General features: G+C 35.3%; 1 protein-coding gene across 3 annotated transcripts in view; it reads left to right on the forward strand.

Moving 5' to 3' along the window:
* Csmd3 (CUB and Sushi multiple domains 3) overlaps positions 1-18,609 on the forward strand; it is an 860,328-nt gene that overhangs the window by 626,990 nt on the left and 214,729 nt on the right. For all 3 annotated transcript variants that reach the window (XM_048358905.1, XM_048358906.1, XM_048358908.1), the window contains 2 exons: positions 9,360-9,551; positions 16,445-16,583. In XM_048358905.1, coding sequence (XP_048214862.1) covers positions 9,360-9,551; positions 16,445-16,583 — 331 coding nt within the window. The remainder of the gene's footprint in view (positions 1-9,359; positions 9,552-16,444; positions 16,584-18,609) is intronic.

The raw sequence follows: 18,609 nt of genomic DNA on the forward strand, positions 1-18,609 counted from the left end.
CAGGTTTTCCAAAATAAATTAAATCAAATTATAATGCAGTATGAACATTGTCTTTATATACTTGGGATAAATATCACAAAGTTTCTGGAATACCATATTACAAATAATATACGGAATGCCTAAATATGGTTTCCATTCATTTCACAAATATTTACTTAATGAACTATTCCTACTAATTGTAGAAGCTTGTTGCATTCTGACTCAGAGGACAATTCAGCTCTTCATGAAGTATAGTAAAGCTAGAGCTGGTCAAGTCATATATTCTTATTAACAAATGCAATCAACTCTTCTAGTGGAATTAGCTCATTGGTGAATAAAAGGTATCAGAAAAACAAATTTTAAGTAAGATATAAACTTTTTAAATGTATAATTATTCTGTAATGCATATGAAGAGAGTCACTTACAAATAAACAAATACCTTGTGATTTTTTCAATGTAGTATAGGAAGAAATTGTTAAATGATTACTCTTTTATAGAGGTTTCAATTCAACAAGGCATTATGAGTAAAGTGAATCTTGTTCAATGTCCATCCATCATTCTCCTGTACCTTTCCCATTGCCATTCATATTGTATTACTTCTCCATGTCTGTATATACACACTATGGGTAAAAAATAATAAGAAAAAGTACCTCAACAGATACAATTTTTAGAAGAAAAGGTTTATTTCTCAAAGTTAAAAAAGTAGTAGAATATTTATTTACAATTTATTTTAATAACCAGGTAGAAAACCACTTTTGGTTAGAAATGTATGCTACCATATAAAGCAAAATAAGTCACCAGTATATAAATAGAAAAAGAAAATAAGAATTCTGTTTTGGCAAGATTTAATCTATGTCTTTTTAAGTGATTTTAATACCTCAGATTTTTGTGGGTTTTTTTGGCTATGCCTGGTATTGAACTCAGCCTCTCAAATTCTTATTCAGCTTGCTTACTCACACTTGGTGCTCTATGATTTGAGTTGAGTCACACCTTCTACCCTAGTTCTTTGTTGGATAATTGGAAGTTGAGCCTGGAAGAATATTTGCATGCCTCTGGCTTTGAATCTTGATTGCTCAGGTCCCAGTTTCCTGAATAGGTAGGATTACAGGTATGAGTCATCGGTACTTGGCTAAGATTTTATAATTTTACAATACTTTGGGTAAAATAAATTTGAAGAACCTATTAGATACCTATATGAAAAAAGTAAAATGTCAAACAGAATTATCTAGAGCATAAGAAAGAAGTTAAGAAAGGATATGTAAATTCAGAAATTGTAAGCTAAAAATGATATTTTTCCAAGAAACGAAAAAGTAAGAAGTTAGGGAAAGAAATAAGCAATCATTCAGAATTAAACTTTGAGATTCCTTCTGTCATCAAGCTAACAAGTTGACAAAAGTCATAGTTCCCCTAAAAAAAAAAAAAAAAAAATCAGCCAAGAATCCAAAAAGAAAACCAGAGCAAGGTGCTGAATTGGAGGCTAAGAAGTTGCTATACTCCAGCAGTTCATTTCTCTAATCCTAGCTACTCAGGCATGGGCCACTGGAACAATGGCTAACACATCTGACTACAAATCAGAAGATTCTAGCTACTCAGGAAACTGAATTCTGAGGGGTCCAATGTGAAGCGAGCTTGAGAGATAAAGTCCATGAGACTTAACCACCAAAAAGCCAGAAGTGGAGTGGTGGCTCAAGTGATAGGTTGCTTATCCTTAAAGAAAAACAAAACAAAAACAACAAAACCACCTCAAGAACAGCATCCAGGCTCTGACTTCAAGCCCCAGACCTGGCACAGAAAGAAGAAAGAAAGAAAGAGGGGTGGGCAGTGGGGGAGGGAGAGGAGGAAAGTAGGGAGGGAGGTAAGTAAATGAAAAATTGAAAAGTAGCATTTGGCTGCTTGGATTTATGTAACAAGCTAGTTACCAACACAGATGGAAGTCTGATAATAAAAATGGAGATACAGGAAGCTTTATGAAGTAATGTTTCATAAATGTATTAGTAGAGAAACTAGAAAAAGATTAGGAAACATACTAGGGAAAGAATGTGGCTTTTGTTGTCTATTGTTTGTTTGTTTTTCTGATCCTGCATCTTGAACTCAGGGCCTGAATTCTGTCCCCAGCTTCAATTGCTCAAGGCTAGCACTCTACCACTTGAGCCGCAATGCCACTCTGGCTTTTTCTGAGTATACTGAAAATAAAAGTCTCATTGGCTTTTCTGTCCAGGCTTTCTTTGAACCATGATCCTCAGATTTCAGCCTCTTTAGTAGCTGAGATTACAGGGGTGCACCGCCAGGGCAGAGCTTTTTGTTTTGTTTGTTTTCCTTTTTTCATTTTCGATTGCTAGGATTGAAGATACACGCTAATTATGCAAGGTAGTTAGGAGAACATTTTAACATTCAGAAAAGATGAGTGACACTTAGAAGTGATGAAAAAATAGAGGGTTGAAGAATGACAACACTAAACCTAGGATTGAGAGGGCATATTTTTAAATTCTTCATTGTAAAAGCAGTTGACTTACATGCTACTAGTATGACAAGAATGAGCTAACCTCACTCCTTCTAACTGTCAACAAAATAAATTATAAGGGAGAATATCAAACAAAAGATGAGGTAGAAAGAAGAAAGAGAGAACGAAGATACAATGAGAGGAGAAAGGTCCTTAGTATTGTAATTACTGAAAATAATATCCACCTGGCTGTTTATGAATACATTGTATTCTATTTCTGATTTTTACTTTTCTAGTTATCTTATAAAATGATTTATTTGCTTTACGAAAAATCTCAGCAGCATACTTTTTGTACCTATAATAAAGGAATTGGACTTTCCATTTTACAGTGGATCTAAAGTTTTAGGAAGTGGCATTATTTTCATCATTAAATAGCTCTCAGATTCTCACTAGTAGAGTATGTCTCTGTGTTCTTATTTCTGATGGTGGGACTGATTTGTACTATAGTAGTTAAGAACATTAATGTATGAATTCAAGTTCCGGCTCTGCTAAGATAAATTACTTCATATCTCTTGGGCTTGCTATTATATTTAAATAGGCAGATGATAACAATTTTTCATAAAGGCTTTGTGTTTTACTTTAGGAGTATAAATTTAGCCTCTAGTGAATTGTCAAGCATATTCTATATTTTCAACAGAAAAATTTAATCACTGTTTTAATCAGTATTTATTGCTTTGTATTATAAACTAATTGCATCTATGTTAAACAACTGTTTCCACTTCTTATATACATACACTTTAATTTAAGCATCTACAAAAAATTCAAACCTTATGGGTCAGACTCTGATATCCAGTTCTGTGCAAATATTGTTAGGATTTGCATTTAATATATTTAAAGTTTCATAAATGTGTATATTTTACGATTCCTGTTACCAGAACTTAGATATCTACATAATTGGTCTTCGGACTTTGGAACAGCACATAAAGCTTAATAATCTGTTTTAGAAGTTTCCATGGTAGGGGGGCTGGGAATATGGCCTAGTGGCAAGAGTGCCTGCCTCGTATACATGAAGCCCTGGGTTCGTTTCCCCAGCACCACATATATAGAAAACGGCCAGAAGTGGCTCTGTGGCTCAAGTGGTAGAGTGCTAGCCTTGAGCCAAAAGAAGCCAGGGACAGTGCCCAGGCCCTGAGTCCAAGTCCCAGGACTGACAAAAAAAAAAAAAAAAGAAGAAGAAGTTTCCATATTAGTAATTTTGTCACTGAAATTAAACTATGGCCATTCATGTAAAATAATGAACTCATATCACTGGTTTTATCACAGATTATCCTTTATTACTAGGTGTCCTTTGGATATTATATTGACTCATATCTGCATTTCCACTTCAACTGCTTATAAATACTGGTGTAAAATTAAGAGGTTCCTCAGTTATTTAACCCACAATTTTCTTACTAGAAAAATAAGGATAATAAGAGTACCCATGATTCTTATGGATTACATAAAATTCAGCACAGACTCTGGTGCTTTAAATGAAAAAAAAAAGATGAATAAATAGTACATCTTAACAACTTAATCTGCTCACAAACACTTCTATCCGTATAATATGCTCCTCAGTGATGATTTATTAAGAAATCATGTAACACAAGAAACAAAATTCACAATTACATACAGATCCATCACTGGATGATTCCCATTTTATATTAATAAAAAGCACAAATGGCCCATCCTGTTAAAGTGTAGAATGCAAGGAAGGAAGTTATCTTATTATTGTCAATTTCATAGAATGTTTGGAATTAATTCCATGCTGTATTTTCATGTCCTATCATGTAAGTTAACTTATTTGCCTTCATGTCACCATCAGAAGAAGGAAAATAAAATAGTTAAGACCTTTTTTTTCTGATGGTATGTTGCATATTTATATCTGGAAAAAGGTGACATGAATTGCAAGCTGATAGAGCAAAGGCACAAACATTCATTATTGAATAGTTAGCAGTTTGAACTAAGGAAATCTAGAAGAGAAATAGAAATTTTCTATGGTAATACACTGATGAACAGTTTGCTGCTTTTTGATATGGAATTAAAAATTGTTTCAAATAGTAAATGAGACATTTGATTGTATAACCCTCTTATTCTATATAAACAGCCAATATAGGATCCCAGGTTAAGACAGAGAGTGGATTAAACTCCTACTGAAAAATGATTATACCAACAACAAAAAGAAAATGCAATTAAGTAATGAAATATATAATTTCTGAAAAAGTAAAATATTAGTAACTAAAAAGCAGTCATGTATTTTATATGATCAATTCTTAAATAAAATTATATTATTATGCAATTATTTTAATCATTCTAATTACATGACATTATCGTGCTCCTACTTCCCAAGGAGATATAGCATAGTTCCTTGAATGGTTCTACTTAATTAGGGGAACATAAAAAAAAAAGGAATGATTGATGTTAAAAATCATTATAATTCTGTCTGCCCACAAACACAGAGAATAATCAGTATGGAAGCAAAATTGAATAAGTAAAGAAAATAAGATAATAGTATTCACAGCAAGTAATTGTTTCTTTATGTATGTAAGTAATTGGTTTTGGAACTTAAGCAATTCTGATGTAAAAATAAAAGTCTTATAGTCTTCATTAAACTCCATTATTCTATGTGTGCTTTAAAATCTTCTGATTTGTTGATTGAGAGAAAAAAGAATGAGTACTTACTAGCTCTCTCCTTTCAATTCAACAAAGCCAAAAGGTGAACTTTTTCTCACATTCATGTGTTTGTTGTCATATGAAAAGCATTTTAGTTATTTCTTCCACTTAAATCATTAAAGCCAGGAAATCTGAGAAGAGAGCAGAATTTTATTTCTCTATCATGCTTGGCTAAGACATGACTGTCTGACCACTTTCATTTCAGTTTTTCTCTAATCGTCTTATACATGTGCTTTTATTTTGTTGTTGAGTTTTTGTTTGTTTTCAGTGCTGGCTATCAAAACTGTGCTCTCACGCATGGAAGGCAAGTACTCTATCTCTGAGCTACATAAACATAACACTTTTCTGAACAACGAGTTCAACAAGTAGCCAAAAAAATCTCTGTAATATTTAATATGATTTGTGGTTCATTTTTTAAAACTCCATTGCATATTTTCCAATTGCATCACTTATTTCCAAAGATAAATTTCAAAACATATGTCTTGAATAAAAACCATGTTTTTTAGTCATCTATTGTAAATCAAAGTCAGTTTTAGTTTTGGTGGAGTCATCATGCCTGAATAAGTTAAGGAAAACTTTATAATTGGGTTTACCAAATGGACACTTGTAAGAGATTCATATTCAGAGAGGGAAAATATAACTGCCCAGATTTTATGATTCACATTGCTTAAAAACTAAGACAATGTTCTTATCTTACTTCCTTTGATAATCTTCAACCTGGATTCAGTTGCAATTTTAATAATAAATTACAAATTCTACAAGAGCAGTTGATAGACAGGGCTGGGGTTGTGTTGAGCCCTGAGTTCAAAGCTAAAAAGAAAGAAAGAGAAAGTGAACATTTCATAACGTGTATTTGAATTTCTGCCAACTAGAAATTTTCTATTCATTACAAGCATTTCGACCTTCTAGCATTACCTTAATGAGGCTTATTATTTTATGTCCTTATCTCTTAAAAGGATAATTTTTGTCTCCAGAAAAATGAGAGATAGAAGACTACATGATATAACATTCAATAGTTTAGATTCAGAAGACTACTGGCTGAGGTTGAGATTTGGGTTCTGCATTCCAGTTATTGTAAAAATTAAAGTAGTTCCTTGACCTCCGTGAATTTACATTCAACATGAGGATGGCAAGGACATTTTGTTCCTAGAGTTGCCTTCCAGTGGTTGTACCTACACTATCTCTGTAATCTTATCTGAGTGTATGGGAAACCGTGTATACTGGTATTAGAAGTAGGAAATTGAAAGGGAATACCAAAATTGAGAGGCACAGGGTAAAAAAAAGACAAACAACTACAAAAGCAATACTTGCAAAACTGTTTGGTGAAAATGAACTGAACACCTCAGGGGGGGAAAGGGAAAGGAGGAGAAGGGAGGGGAGTATGAGGGACAAGGTAACAAACAGTACAAGAAATGTATCCAATGCCTAACGTAAAAAACTGTAACCTCTCTGTACATCAGTTTGATAATAAAAATTGGAAAAAAAATAGAGCTGCTAAGAGAATGAAAAGAATTATACTGGTAAAATCCCAGGCAACTGCTCAGGGAAGTTGCTTTATCAGAATAGGAAAGGCAGTTGATTGCTTGAAAAACATCCTTCAGGAACAGAAGCTAGAAAACCAAGTAGATTTGCTTTATTTTTTGTGATTGGTAAATTATTTGAAATATACATGTTGCAACTCTGAAGATGCTGATTAAACTACTCCTTTGAATGTAAATACAAATATCTACATCCATGTAGCCATCTACCTGTAGCCTGGATACTTCCATGTAGTATCAAATTTGATATCATGCCATTTTTTTTGTTTCCTGTTAATGTCCTCTTGATTCCCATATAAAAAAAGTTAGAACATTTCAATACCATGCTCCTATTGACTGATTTGTTTGTTATGCATGTTTATTAGATCACTGAGAGGCAACACGCTTGATGGATGACCAGATTGGTCAGTGTATTAATAAATGACTATGTCTATTGATATTTCATCAATCAATCTACCTACCAATCTACTTATGTGTCTACTTGTTGTCTGTTCAGTTCTTTTTGTGTCTACTCATTTCTTTGTAGCCCCTGCACCTGGTACAGTGCTTGACCTATACTTAGTGAATGACTGAATAAATCAGTGAACATTGTTTATGGGTCTGTAATCCAGCAATTTAGGTCATTACTCCAATGTACTAAATATTGAATAATAATTTGGACAAGTACTAAGTCCTGCAATTATACAACAGATCAAATAAAATTTTTAACAGCTTCTTTGTCTGAAATTTTAATACTTAGTTGGTCATGTGAATAATTCATGATAGTAAATTTACACTTTTCTAATTCAAAATAATATTTTTGTTTCCTTAATTTACAAAATTGGAATTAACTCATTCTCAAATATTGCATGCACATTCTGTATGCACATAAATGAATGTTTATTTTGTTATGGATTCATTACTTTCTAATTTCTAGTGATTTTTAACTCTTTTTCTGAGATAATTGTATGTTCATGTGGCTCTAAGTCCATCCACCACTTTTTCTCAATGTGAGAGCCATAGGTACAGTGTCACAACCAAAAAGCTGACATTAACATATGCAATTCACATGATTTCTTTTATATTCCAATTCATTATTTTTTTTCTATAACAGGGACTGTTCTTAAGGTATTTTATATGATAAGAATAGGCTCTACCTCCTGAGTCATGGCTCAGAAATCAACCTCATTTAGATCTCACTGGTTTTACAAAGACACATGCAATGGTTATTTAGCTCTAGTTGTATTTCTGTGACCACCACTGCAGTGAAGATTCAGATAAGTTTCATCACAGGGATCCTTGATCCCACATCTTATTGATTTATAGTCCCTCCATCTTCTGACTCACTCAAACCCTGGCAACTGTTAACTAATTTCCTACTTTTACTATCTTTTCACTTTAAGAAGGTTATGTAAAATAATCAAATGAGAAATATTTTTTGAAAAAATGTTTTTTTCAGACAGTAATTTTCTTGGCATTCATTTAAATTGCAGGTGTAGATCATTCCGCTTTTCTGTGGAGTATCATTTCATAATGTGAATTTACCATCATTTTACCATTTTCATGGGGATAAATTTACAAGGGTGAAGTTTCTGTGTTGTACAGCAAATAAATGTTTAGTTTTACAGAAAATTTGCTCCAGTTCGTTTTTTCCCAGAGAAAATATTCCTACCCACAATGAAAGTTTTTCCCATACTTTTGCCAGTATTTATTGTTTTCATATATGCAAAGTAGAAACCTAACAAATCTGATATGTATGTAGTAATATTTTGAGGTTTTGTTGTTGGTTGGTGGTGGTGGTGATAGTGATACTAGAGCTTGAACTCTGGGCCTGGGGGCTGTCTCTGAGCTCATATGCTCAAGGCTAGTGCTCTATACGTGTGAGCCACAACACCACTTCTGTTTTTCTGGTGTTTTTCTTCAGAGTCTGAAGAACTTTATTCCCTGGGCTGGCTTTGGACAGCAATCCTTAGATCTCAGCCTCCTGAGTAGTGAGAATTACAGGTGTGAGCCACTGGTGTACAGAGATATTTTAATTTATATTTTTGTAACAATAAATGGTGTTAAACATTTTTCAAAGAAAGTCTAATAACTTTTTTATTGTTTTCCTTTTGGTCATTCATATTGGTACTTTTCTGCTTTCTTTTTATTAAAATTCAAGTTTTGAGAGTTTCTTCTTAAAAGACTTTCAGTACAAATTATCTCTCACATGTCTTTTGCCTAGTACAGAGTTTCCTTTCCAATCTCTTCATGGTGTAGTTCTTGGAATATGCAATAATTTGGAGCACATTAAATATTTAGTGACTAAAATGCTGTGCCACTTTTTTTTTTTTTTGGCCAGTCCTGGGCCTTGGACTCAGGGCCTGAGCACTGTCCCTGGCTTCTTCCCGCTCAAGGCTAGCACTTCGCCACTTGAGCCACAGCGCCGTTTCTGGCCGTTTTCTGTATATGTGTATCCGAGGCAGGCACTCTTGCCACTAGGCTATATCCCCAGCCCCTGTGCCACTTCTTAAAATAAATTATTCAATGTAAAAAAAAACAAACACTTATTGTACAGCATTTTTAAATTGATCCACACACTTTTAATTAATTTCTAAAGGCACACAGATGGGGGAAGGTTCTAAAAATCTAAACATTACACTACTTTAGGGTTTAGAGCCTTGGAAATGATTGGGTCGTTTCAAACCTGAAAGTTCTGTTCTATCTTTTCTTAGGCTCTGTTGCTACTGCATGTCGTGACCCTGGGATTCCCATGAATGGGACTCGAAATGGAGATGGACGAGAACCTGGGGACACTGTTGTTTTTCAGTGTGACCCTGGATATGAGCTCCAAGGACAGGAAAGAATAACCTGCATTCAGGTAGAAAATCGATACTTCTGGCAGCCCAGCCCACCAGTCTGTATAGGTATGGTTAAAGAATAATTAACATCTTACATAAGTATAAAATAATACTTGAAAGTGGCATTGATGTTATTAAGAACCATGTTCTAGAACAGATCCTATATGCCTATGGAAGCTTTCAGAGGAACACTAGTGTCCCCAAAATGTACAAAATTATAAAGCATCAATATGTTTTTCTGAGTATAAGGGCTCAAAGTTTCATTGATTTATCTATGTTTCCAATATTCTAAAAGAAATGTCATGAACTGATTCTTTTGAAAAATCTGTTCCTTCTTATTTACCCCATGAGTTTAGTTTTACACCATTTAAAAAAACATTAGAATTGACTCTGATCACCTACTGTAAATTGCCTACATTGACCTTACCTCTATGATACTTAGTTCTTCTAAGAAGAAAATTTTATCAGGATGTATGATTTTTTATTTTCCAAACACTGCCTTTCCATTCAATTCCTATTTATTTTCATTCTTATACCTGGTATCACTATTGAATACTTAGTAGAGCCATATTATGTTAAATCATTTTACCTGTAAATCTAAAACATTGAATAGATATAATGAAATTATAGAAAACACTGAAGTTGGTAATGAGAAAATTATAATGTTGTGAGATAGGTTGTTTTAAAAGTTCATTTTAGACAATAACATGCTTCCGCTACCAGGTCCTAATTCTAAGGGCAAAAAGTAAAGCACTAAATCTTACGTAAATGGAGTAAGTTGAAACAAGTTTCCATATGGATTATGTTACTGTGTATTATTTTTAGGAAAAGAAAGATAGCTTTGGAGGAGATATGCATTACAGCCTCTCTGAGAAAGAAAATGACTTTTTAAAAAATATCTGAAAAATTGCTAAGGCTGCAGAAAGCTTGACCTCCAAAATAGATAAGAAACAACTGCATGATTGGAAATACTATACTAAAGATTAAACCCTGGACTTTTTAGAAACTCTATAAATCTGTGTCTCAGACCCAAGAGCGTAAAGCATTTTGCTTACATGTAGAAGCAGTCAGCCTGAGAGCAAGTCCCAAATAGAAGGAAGTCATCTATAGAAAGTTAATCGAATTCATTCCAACAAAATTGACAGTGTGAAGATTACCTTGACATTGCCAGAGGGAAAGTAGCAGCGTTCAATAAGAAGATAAATAACAAAGACTTTGTTGTAGGTGGGACTGATGAGAATGACAATAGGAGTAAAAGAACTGAATTGGGAGGAAAAATTAAGAAGATTGTAAGATAGTTTTCTGTTGATGCTCCCAGGAAATTTTACCTAAAACAAACCATTAATGTCACCATCCCATGGAGACAAACTGAAATTAAGTCATGGACCTTGCCTCATTGGCAACATATATACTAAGATGCTTAAATATATGCATAATCAATGTTCCTTTATTTTAGTGATAAAATATGTGTTTTTGTTGTATGTATATTGGCATATAGGATTTTGAAAAATAATGATGACCAGTTTTCCTAGTAGAAAATATGTAAAATCAGTTTGACTCCATTGTCTCATGTCTGTCATCCTAGCTACACAGGAGGCTGAGATCTGGGGATCTCCAGTCAAAGCCAGCCCAGGAAATCCATGTGACTCTTATGAAGTCCATGTGACTCTTATCTCCAATTTATTTATTTTTTATTTTTTTTTATTTTTTGCCAGTCCTGGGCCTTGGACTCAGGGCCTGAGCACTGTCCCTGGCTTCTTCCCGCTCAAGGCTAGCACTCTGCCACTTGAGCCACAGCGCCGCTTCTGGCCGTTTTCTGTATATGTGGTGCTGGGGAATCGAACCTAGGGCCTCGTGTATCCGAGGCAGGCACTCTTGCCGCTAGGCTATATCCCCAGCCCTTATCTCCAATTTATTGTAAGGTCTGTAGAAAGGAGACCTCCACATGGTTGTTCCGGCAGTAGAGAGTTTAGCAGAACTGAACCACAGGTGCACATGAGATGTAGCTGCAGAGGGAGAACTTACAGATGGCAAGGAGAGAGGTTATGTATGAAGAAGACAGGAAGGACATGTGGGGATGCAGGGGATGTAGAAGTGACCTCAGAGCCTGGGGAACCCTCACTATCTGAGGAAGGCCTGGTGGCAGTGTATGAGGAAGTGACATCAGAGGATGGGCAAGTTACCTAAGAGGATGAGGGATCTCCCACTGCCTCCAAGTGGGCCAGCTGACTGGGTTACAGGTACTGGATGGGGACTTGACAGATCAGGTAAGAGTTGATGCCAAGATACTCTTTTTAATTCCAATTGAAGCAATCAGGAGACAAAAAAAAATAGTTTTTCAAGCAGGGCTTAATTGGAAGTTACTGAGAAGAAAAGTTAAGTTTGATGAATAAATACTTGTAAGAGTTATTTATCCCTCCATGGGTCTGACTTAATGCTGCAGAGCATCAAATCTCTAATGACAAGACTCAATATTGGTCATGATGAGAGTTTTGAAACCACAATTGATTAAACAATCTAGTCAATTTTTAATTGAACATAGCACTTTAGAATACTGATTGAGATTAAAACCATCGTCAGCTTTGTATTCAAGGTGGATTACATGCTTGTGAAACAGAAATTAGATAGTGAAACATAGCGTTCAAGGTAAAAGGTGTTCATGTGAAGGACCTTGACATAAACAAACACTAAAGTGAACTTTGGCTTAGTTACATAAAAATTACAAGCTTAACATTGACAATTAATATACGGTAGTAACCTTTAGACATATTTTGTAGGACCTACGTCTGATGAGCTTCTATGTGGTTTGAGTTTAAAACTTTCCATTTTTATTTTTGGCATGCTGAGCCAGTTAAATCTTGGTTACCATAGAACTGCACACACCCCTTTTTTTTCTTTTGGCCTGGGGTGCCAATTCAGTCATTATAATTGAGGCCAAAAAGCAAATAATTCCAGGAAATATCAGTACTAAAAAACAATATTTAAGATAAAAGTGCTTTAGTTTGAAATGAAAGCCTGACTTGGCTGGCCAGAAGCTTGAAGGAAGAGGACTCTTGATGGAAGTGTGAGGGTTGCATGAAAACCAACTCTGTGGCCAAGATGGAAAATTTCTAGAAAAGTCATGATGGTAAAGGAACTTCACACAACTTTACTGAGTAAGTAAGCAAGCAACCAACCAGGCAAGCAGACAAGCAGACAAAGAGATAAGGCAGAAGGGCATACTGTAATGGAGTGTAGATGCTCTCAAAGTAGAGAAACAGAGAGACATCCTACTACATTCACAAGACCATTAAATTTACCTTTGCAGAGGAGATAGGTGTGAATCTTATTCCCACCCCATTCTGTGTCAGCCACAAAGGTCTGGCAGGCACCGGGTTAGTGGTCTATAGAAGGAATTTGTTTAGAGAGAGACAGAGCAAGATGAGCAAGGAGAGCCAAGAAAGCCTGAACATATACTCTGACCATTTAGTGTTTTGTTGATTTTATAGAGTCCTTTAGAGGAAGCCTGGTGCGGGCATGGAAGGAAGGAGTCTATGATGATGGAGAGGGCAAGAGTCTGTGAGGATGCAGAGGGGAGGAGTCCAGAAGGAAGTAGAGGGGGAGAGTCAACAGGTGTTAAGTTTCCTAGTCCACCAAAGGTCTCTCCAGCTGACAGTCAATTTTCTTTCTAGGCATCCCCAAATGAGAACAGATGGGCTAAGAAAGGCATAGGGGTCTCTCAGCCATGATGTCATGTGGAAAGAGAGAAACAGACGAGCATAGGGTCCATAGGTAAGAGTCATTCACTGCACATAGACAGGAAACTGGAGACAGTGTACTGAATGCGCAACCAGCATTCCTACAGACCAGAGGTCCAACACGATGAACATTTGTTCAACAATTTGAGTTTGAGGAGAAGGATCCAGGGGGCGAAATGACTCAGAAAGAGAAGCAAAGGGAATCTAGTGACTCCTGACACTATCCCCTCCTGGATTTCAATACTACATGTAAGTGTTTGGAGAAAGAAGAGTTCCACGCGGTTGTTTGGGCAGAAGAGGAGTTTCTTAGCATCATTGAACCTCTGGCCCTCATGAGATGTAGTGTGCAGAGGGAGGACTTATGGTGGGAAGACAGTTTATATGGCGAGAGGGCGAGGAGGAGGCATGGCTGCGGCAGACGTGACCTCAGGACTTGGGGAGCCTTTCACTGTTGCAAGGAAGAATCATAGGGGCCAATGAGAAAGTGACTTCAGAGAATGAGGAAGTGACATCAGAGGAAAAGATCAAATAAAGACATCTGAATGATGTCGATTGAAATGATGACATTTGAAAGATCAAACAAAGACATCTGAATTCTGTAGCAATAAGGAGTTATTGTTTCTTGCTAAATATAACTTAAAATAAATAGAATTATAAATCTTAAGATAATGTTTTCTCACGATGAAAACTTTGGCACTGTTCTCTGAAATACAACATAACACAAACATACAGTTCCCCTTTCCTTTTAGTGATTTGCTGTGCTAAATATTTTAGTATGCCTGTAGGAAAATACAGCATACAGGTGCAAAGACAATGAGATTAGTTTTCCCCTTGGAAAAAAAATGTGGGTTGTAGCACATTAAAACAGATCCAAATTTAGTGAAAAGAGACTTCTATTTAGAAAATATTGTTGCACAGCTGTGGATATAGAAAGCAGAGATTATGATATAGGTAGAATACTTCACTAGGGAAAAAAAGACCAATAGCAGTAGAACTTGAAGGAAAACATGAGTTAGGCTGACCTGGGGTTTACAATAATAGAAGTTAACAAAACTAGAAAGAAGGGAGGAGTGGTATAATAGGATGGCTTGAGAGAATATATAGTGTAATTCAGTCTCTAATTAGAAAGCATGGTTTATCGGCATAAATCTTCTCTAAAGAAAGAAAGAAAGTTTTGTCAAAATCTGATTGACTAGGATTTTATTCAGATTGGCCAGGATGAGTACACAGTCAGTTACTCTGGTCATCAGTAGCCTGCAGCTAGTGATTCTGGTCAGTAGGAGCATGCAGCCAGTGATTCTTGGAGGAAAAATGGAGAATTTGCAAAGTCTATATTTCATTTTGTTATAGATAAACAAGGGCTTTACATTTTATGAGGAAGAATGTTTCCTTACAATTAACACTTTTCCTAAACACAAAGGATGTAGTGTCTTCAGATGAAAAGCACGTGAAAGGAAGTATGTTGTAGGGAACTTTGTTTTAGATCTAGAATGGAAGAATAAATAAAAGATAATTGAGCCAACTTTATCAAAAAGGCAGAGAGATAATGTCACTAAGTCAAGGCTGTTATGGTTATTAAAAGATACTTTTTTTAATCCTCAGATGCAACAGGGACTTGAATTTGCTGAGGGAATCCTGGTAAAGCATGTGATAGTTTTACGTCTAGTTGTTTCTCACAATCCATACTTTAATAAGAAATCAATGCCTGAGCAACTGATTATTCTCAGAACGCTAGAACCAATCATCTTCTACAGAGCTTCTGGGGCACTGAACCATATGTAGCACAGCAGTGGAGGGACATAATAGTTGAATCATCAATGATAAAATTGTACTGATTATATTGCCTTTACAGACCCACATAGAGAATAGAGATGAATATGATGGGCAAATTAAAATTATGTTCTTTATGAAAACAATTTTGACTTCCAGTAGAAACTGTATGCCTTTTTGAATGAAAGTTAACATTTACTTGAAGAAACTCTGATTTTAAAACTGAGATAAAAAGATAATGTTGATGTGCTGGTTCTAGATAGCAGTCATTAGTAAGAATACGAAAACCTTGGTTTTTCATTCACAGGCACATACACACAGACAATACACATATTTGTTAATGTTAATTTATATTTCCCATTCTTCTATTCTTCTACTAAGGAGACATGTATCTTCATGTATGTGTGTGTGTATGTGTGTGTGTGTGTGTGTGTGTGTGTGTGTGTGTATCCTGCCAGTACTGGGGCTTGAACTCAAGACTAAGGCCCTGTCCCTGAGCTTTTGCAGCTCAAGGCTAGTGCTCTACAGCTTAAGTGACAGCTTCACTCCTGGCATTTTTGTTGCTTAAATGGAAATAAAAGTCTCAAAGATTTTCGTGCCTGGGTTGGCTTTGAAACCCCAGCTGCAGATCTCAGCCTCTTGAGCCACCAGGCACTACTTCATATAGCTATTTTTTAAGTAATCAATGCTGTATATTATTTTCTGAATGTAACTGTGATGGTCATAGTTCAAAATAATACCCTATAGTATTCCTTCTCTAAAAATCACTATCAATTTTTGAGCATCTCAAATAAAAGATTATAGAAATTTTTGTTTGGGTAACTACTTATTGTTTTTTCAATTTAGGTAACATAATTTTGGAATATCTATTTTTTGGAATATTATAAAAATGTTCTCAATTAGTAGACCATTATTCATTCTTACAGATTAGCTATTATTGAATACTCTTCCTCCGTAAATATACAAAAGGTACCTCCAAAGACACAGAGTAGTAAATGTTCTATTGTTCCATTTATTACTTGAATTTTGTTTTCTTTCCATTTCTTTCTCTAGTTACATTCAGATATTTTTCTAGTAACCACATTCAATGCTTTTTGTTCACACAAAGTAGATATGTATGTATATATAAGCAAATTTTGAATATAAGTATACTTATTGACATATTCTCTCTCTCCCACAGAGCATGCACACACACATACACGAGAGAGAGATAGAGAGATAACCCCTTTGTAAGTCAGCAAAGCAGCTAAATACAACAGATCTATATATATTTTGTATATTTTAATATCCTAAGAGTTTAACTGGAAGACAATGGAATATTCAAGTATCCAGTTCTATAAAAGCCACATCTGTGCAAATATTACCCTCTTACAGAAATGTCTTCACAATTATTGATAGCTAATAAATCTTATTAATCTCTTAAGGGATTTTGTTTGCTTGTTTAAATTAAAGCACCCTGTGGCGGCAATTTAACAGGATCTTCAGGGTTTATTCTTTCGCCAAATTTCCCTCATCCATACCCACACAGCCGGGACTGTGACTGGACCATTACCGTCAATGCGGACTATGTCATCTCGTTGGCATTTATCAGGTGAGTTCTTTAACATTTCTACAGCTAAAAAGTAATATTTCTGGTTATATTGCCTTTGTGTTAAGCAAAACTGTACGTCTATATGTGACGTTTTTTGGTATTTTTTTCACTAATCCCAACAGTAATACTTTGCACTTAACAATTTACAGAATTGTGAATAACATTGTGACAATTCTGAAGGTGAATGGGTAAGAATCTTCCCTAATTTTCCAGAGTAGGGAAAACATGCTAAAAGGTCAAGTCGTTTATTGATTTTCATGAAGTTTAATCTCTTCAAAACCTTTCTTCCTTCTTGGTACTCATCACTGCTCCAAATAAAGAAATCAGTTTTTCCTAAAAGTTAATCATTAAAAGGTCAAGACTTCAGTGTTTTTCCTCCCATAAACCCAAAACTGTCTGAGCTACCTAAAATTTCATGGAAATACTATGGCCACTGGGTTTGAGAGGACTCATATTTAATCATTATCTTTTTGGTGGTCTCCTTAGGTAAAGCTGACACAGAAGAACTTGATGGGTCACTTCTGTGTACCAGCAGCACTTGTTTCCTGGTAGAGCTTTATGTTGGAAGTGTTCAAAAATACACGGTTGTTCTCTGGTAGTCTAAATTTCAGAGTAGGCTTAGTATTAAAGAAATTAGGAACAAGGTGTGGCAGGCTAATGCCTGTGACCCAAGGCACTCAAGAGGCTGAGATTTGAAGATTGTGGTTCAAAGCCAGACTAGGCAAGAAAGCCCATGAGATTCTCATCTCCAATTAACTGCCAGAAAACTGGAAATAACACTGTGGCTCAAAGTGGTAGAGGTCTAGCTTTGAGCAAATAAAGCTCAGGGACAGTGCCCAGGCCCTAGTTCCAGTCCCACAACCAACAACACACCACCGACAAAAAGGGAAGAAAGTTTTTGAGGTAAATGGGCAGCCCAATTTGAGCTCTGTTACTATTACCTTTATTACCTTGGATAACTTATTTGAATGAATCACTTTCTTCAATTAGAGGCAATAGCTGTATCACAGAATGTGCTATCTCTCTTATAAGATGTCAGGGGGAGGCAAAATGGGTGTAGCTTAGTGGCAGAGCATTTGCCTACCATGAGCAAGGCCTTAGAACCCAGTAGCTCAACAAAACAGCAACATTTATTTCAGTAAGAATGTTAGATAGTAACAACTAAAATGCTTTGCTAATTAGAAATCTCCTTAATCTTCTTCAAGACTGATGTAATCAGCAGTTGACTGTGGTAACCCTGCTTGATTTTTATATCATTAATGGATAATATCAAATTAGTAGTAATATTTAGTTATATTTCATGACCTTGTGAGTTATAAGACCAATTCCTGAGGTAAATATTATTATTGTTGTTGTACTTATTTTTGCAGTTGATAAAATAACATTAGTACCAGAGAACATAAAGTTAAATAAGTCAGATTTTAAAAGATAAACATCACAGGTGTATTCTAGTATGTGAATATAAACACACACAAGGTCAATGAAGATAAATATTATATTTGTTTGTAATTGTGAGACTATTTCAAGTGATTAGAGATGGGAGTAGAGAATTTTAGAGAATGAACAATACCAAAATATCTTTCATCTGTGAATGAAGTAGCAAAAGGAAACTCATTGAAAGCTGCTGAGGAATAGTGGGTATGATGTTTTGAGGGGTTATGAGCCAGGAGGAGACAGTCAATCTGATTCCTGTATATACATTTTTGAAATATTGTGAAATACCTTTGGGTATTAAACATATACTTAAAACTGAAGGGTGAAAATGTGAGAGGGTTAACAGGAGGCTGAGGATGGTGGATATGTTAAAACCTACACATGCAAATAGAACAATGAAGCTTGTTGTGATTCCTTTGGAAAGTGGGAATGAGTGGTGTAAAGGAGTAATGGAAGGAGGGAGCTTGATCATGCACATTGTATGCATATCTAAACATGTCAAGTGAAACCTTTTTGTACAATTAACTGAGATGCTAGTAAAGAATAACAGGAAAAGATATTTGAGACAAAATTTAGTTTACTTATAAAACTA

The sequence above is a fragment of the Perognathus longimembris genome, chromosome 12, assembly GCF_023159225.1.
Source record: "Perognathus longimembris pacificus isolate PPM17 chromosome 12, ASM2315922v1, whole genome shotgun sequence".
NCBI classification, from domain to species: Eukaryota; Metazoa; Chordata; class Mammalia; order Rodentia; family Heteromyidae; genus Perognathus; species Perognathus longimembris.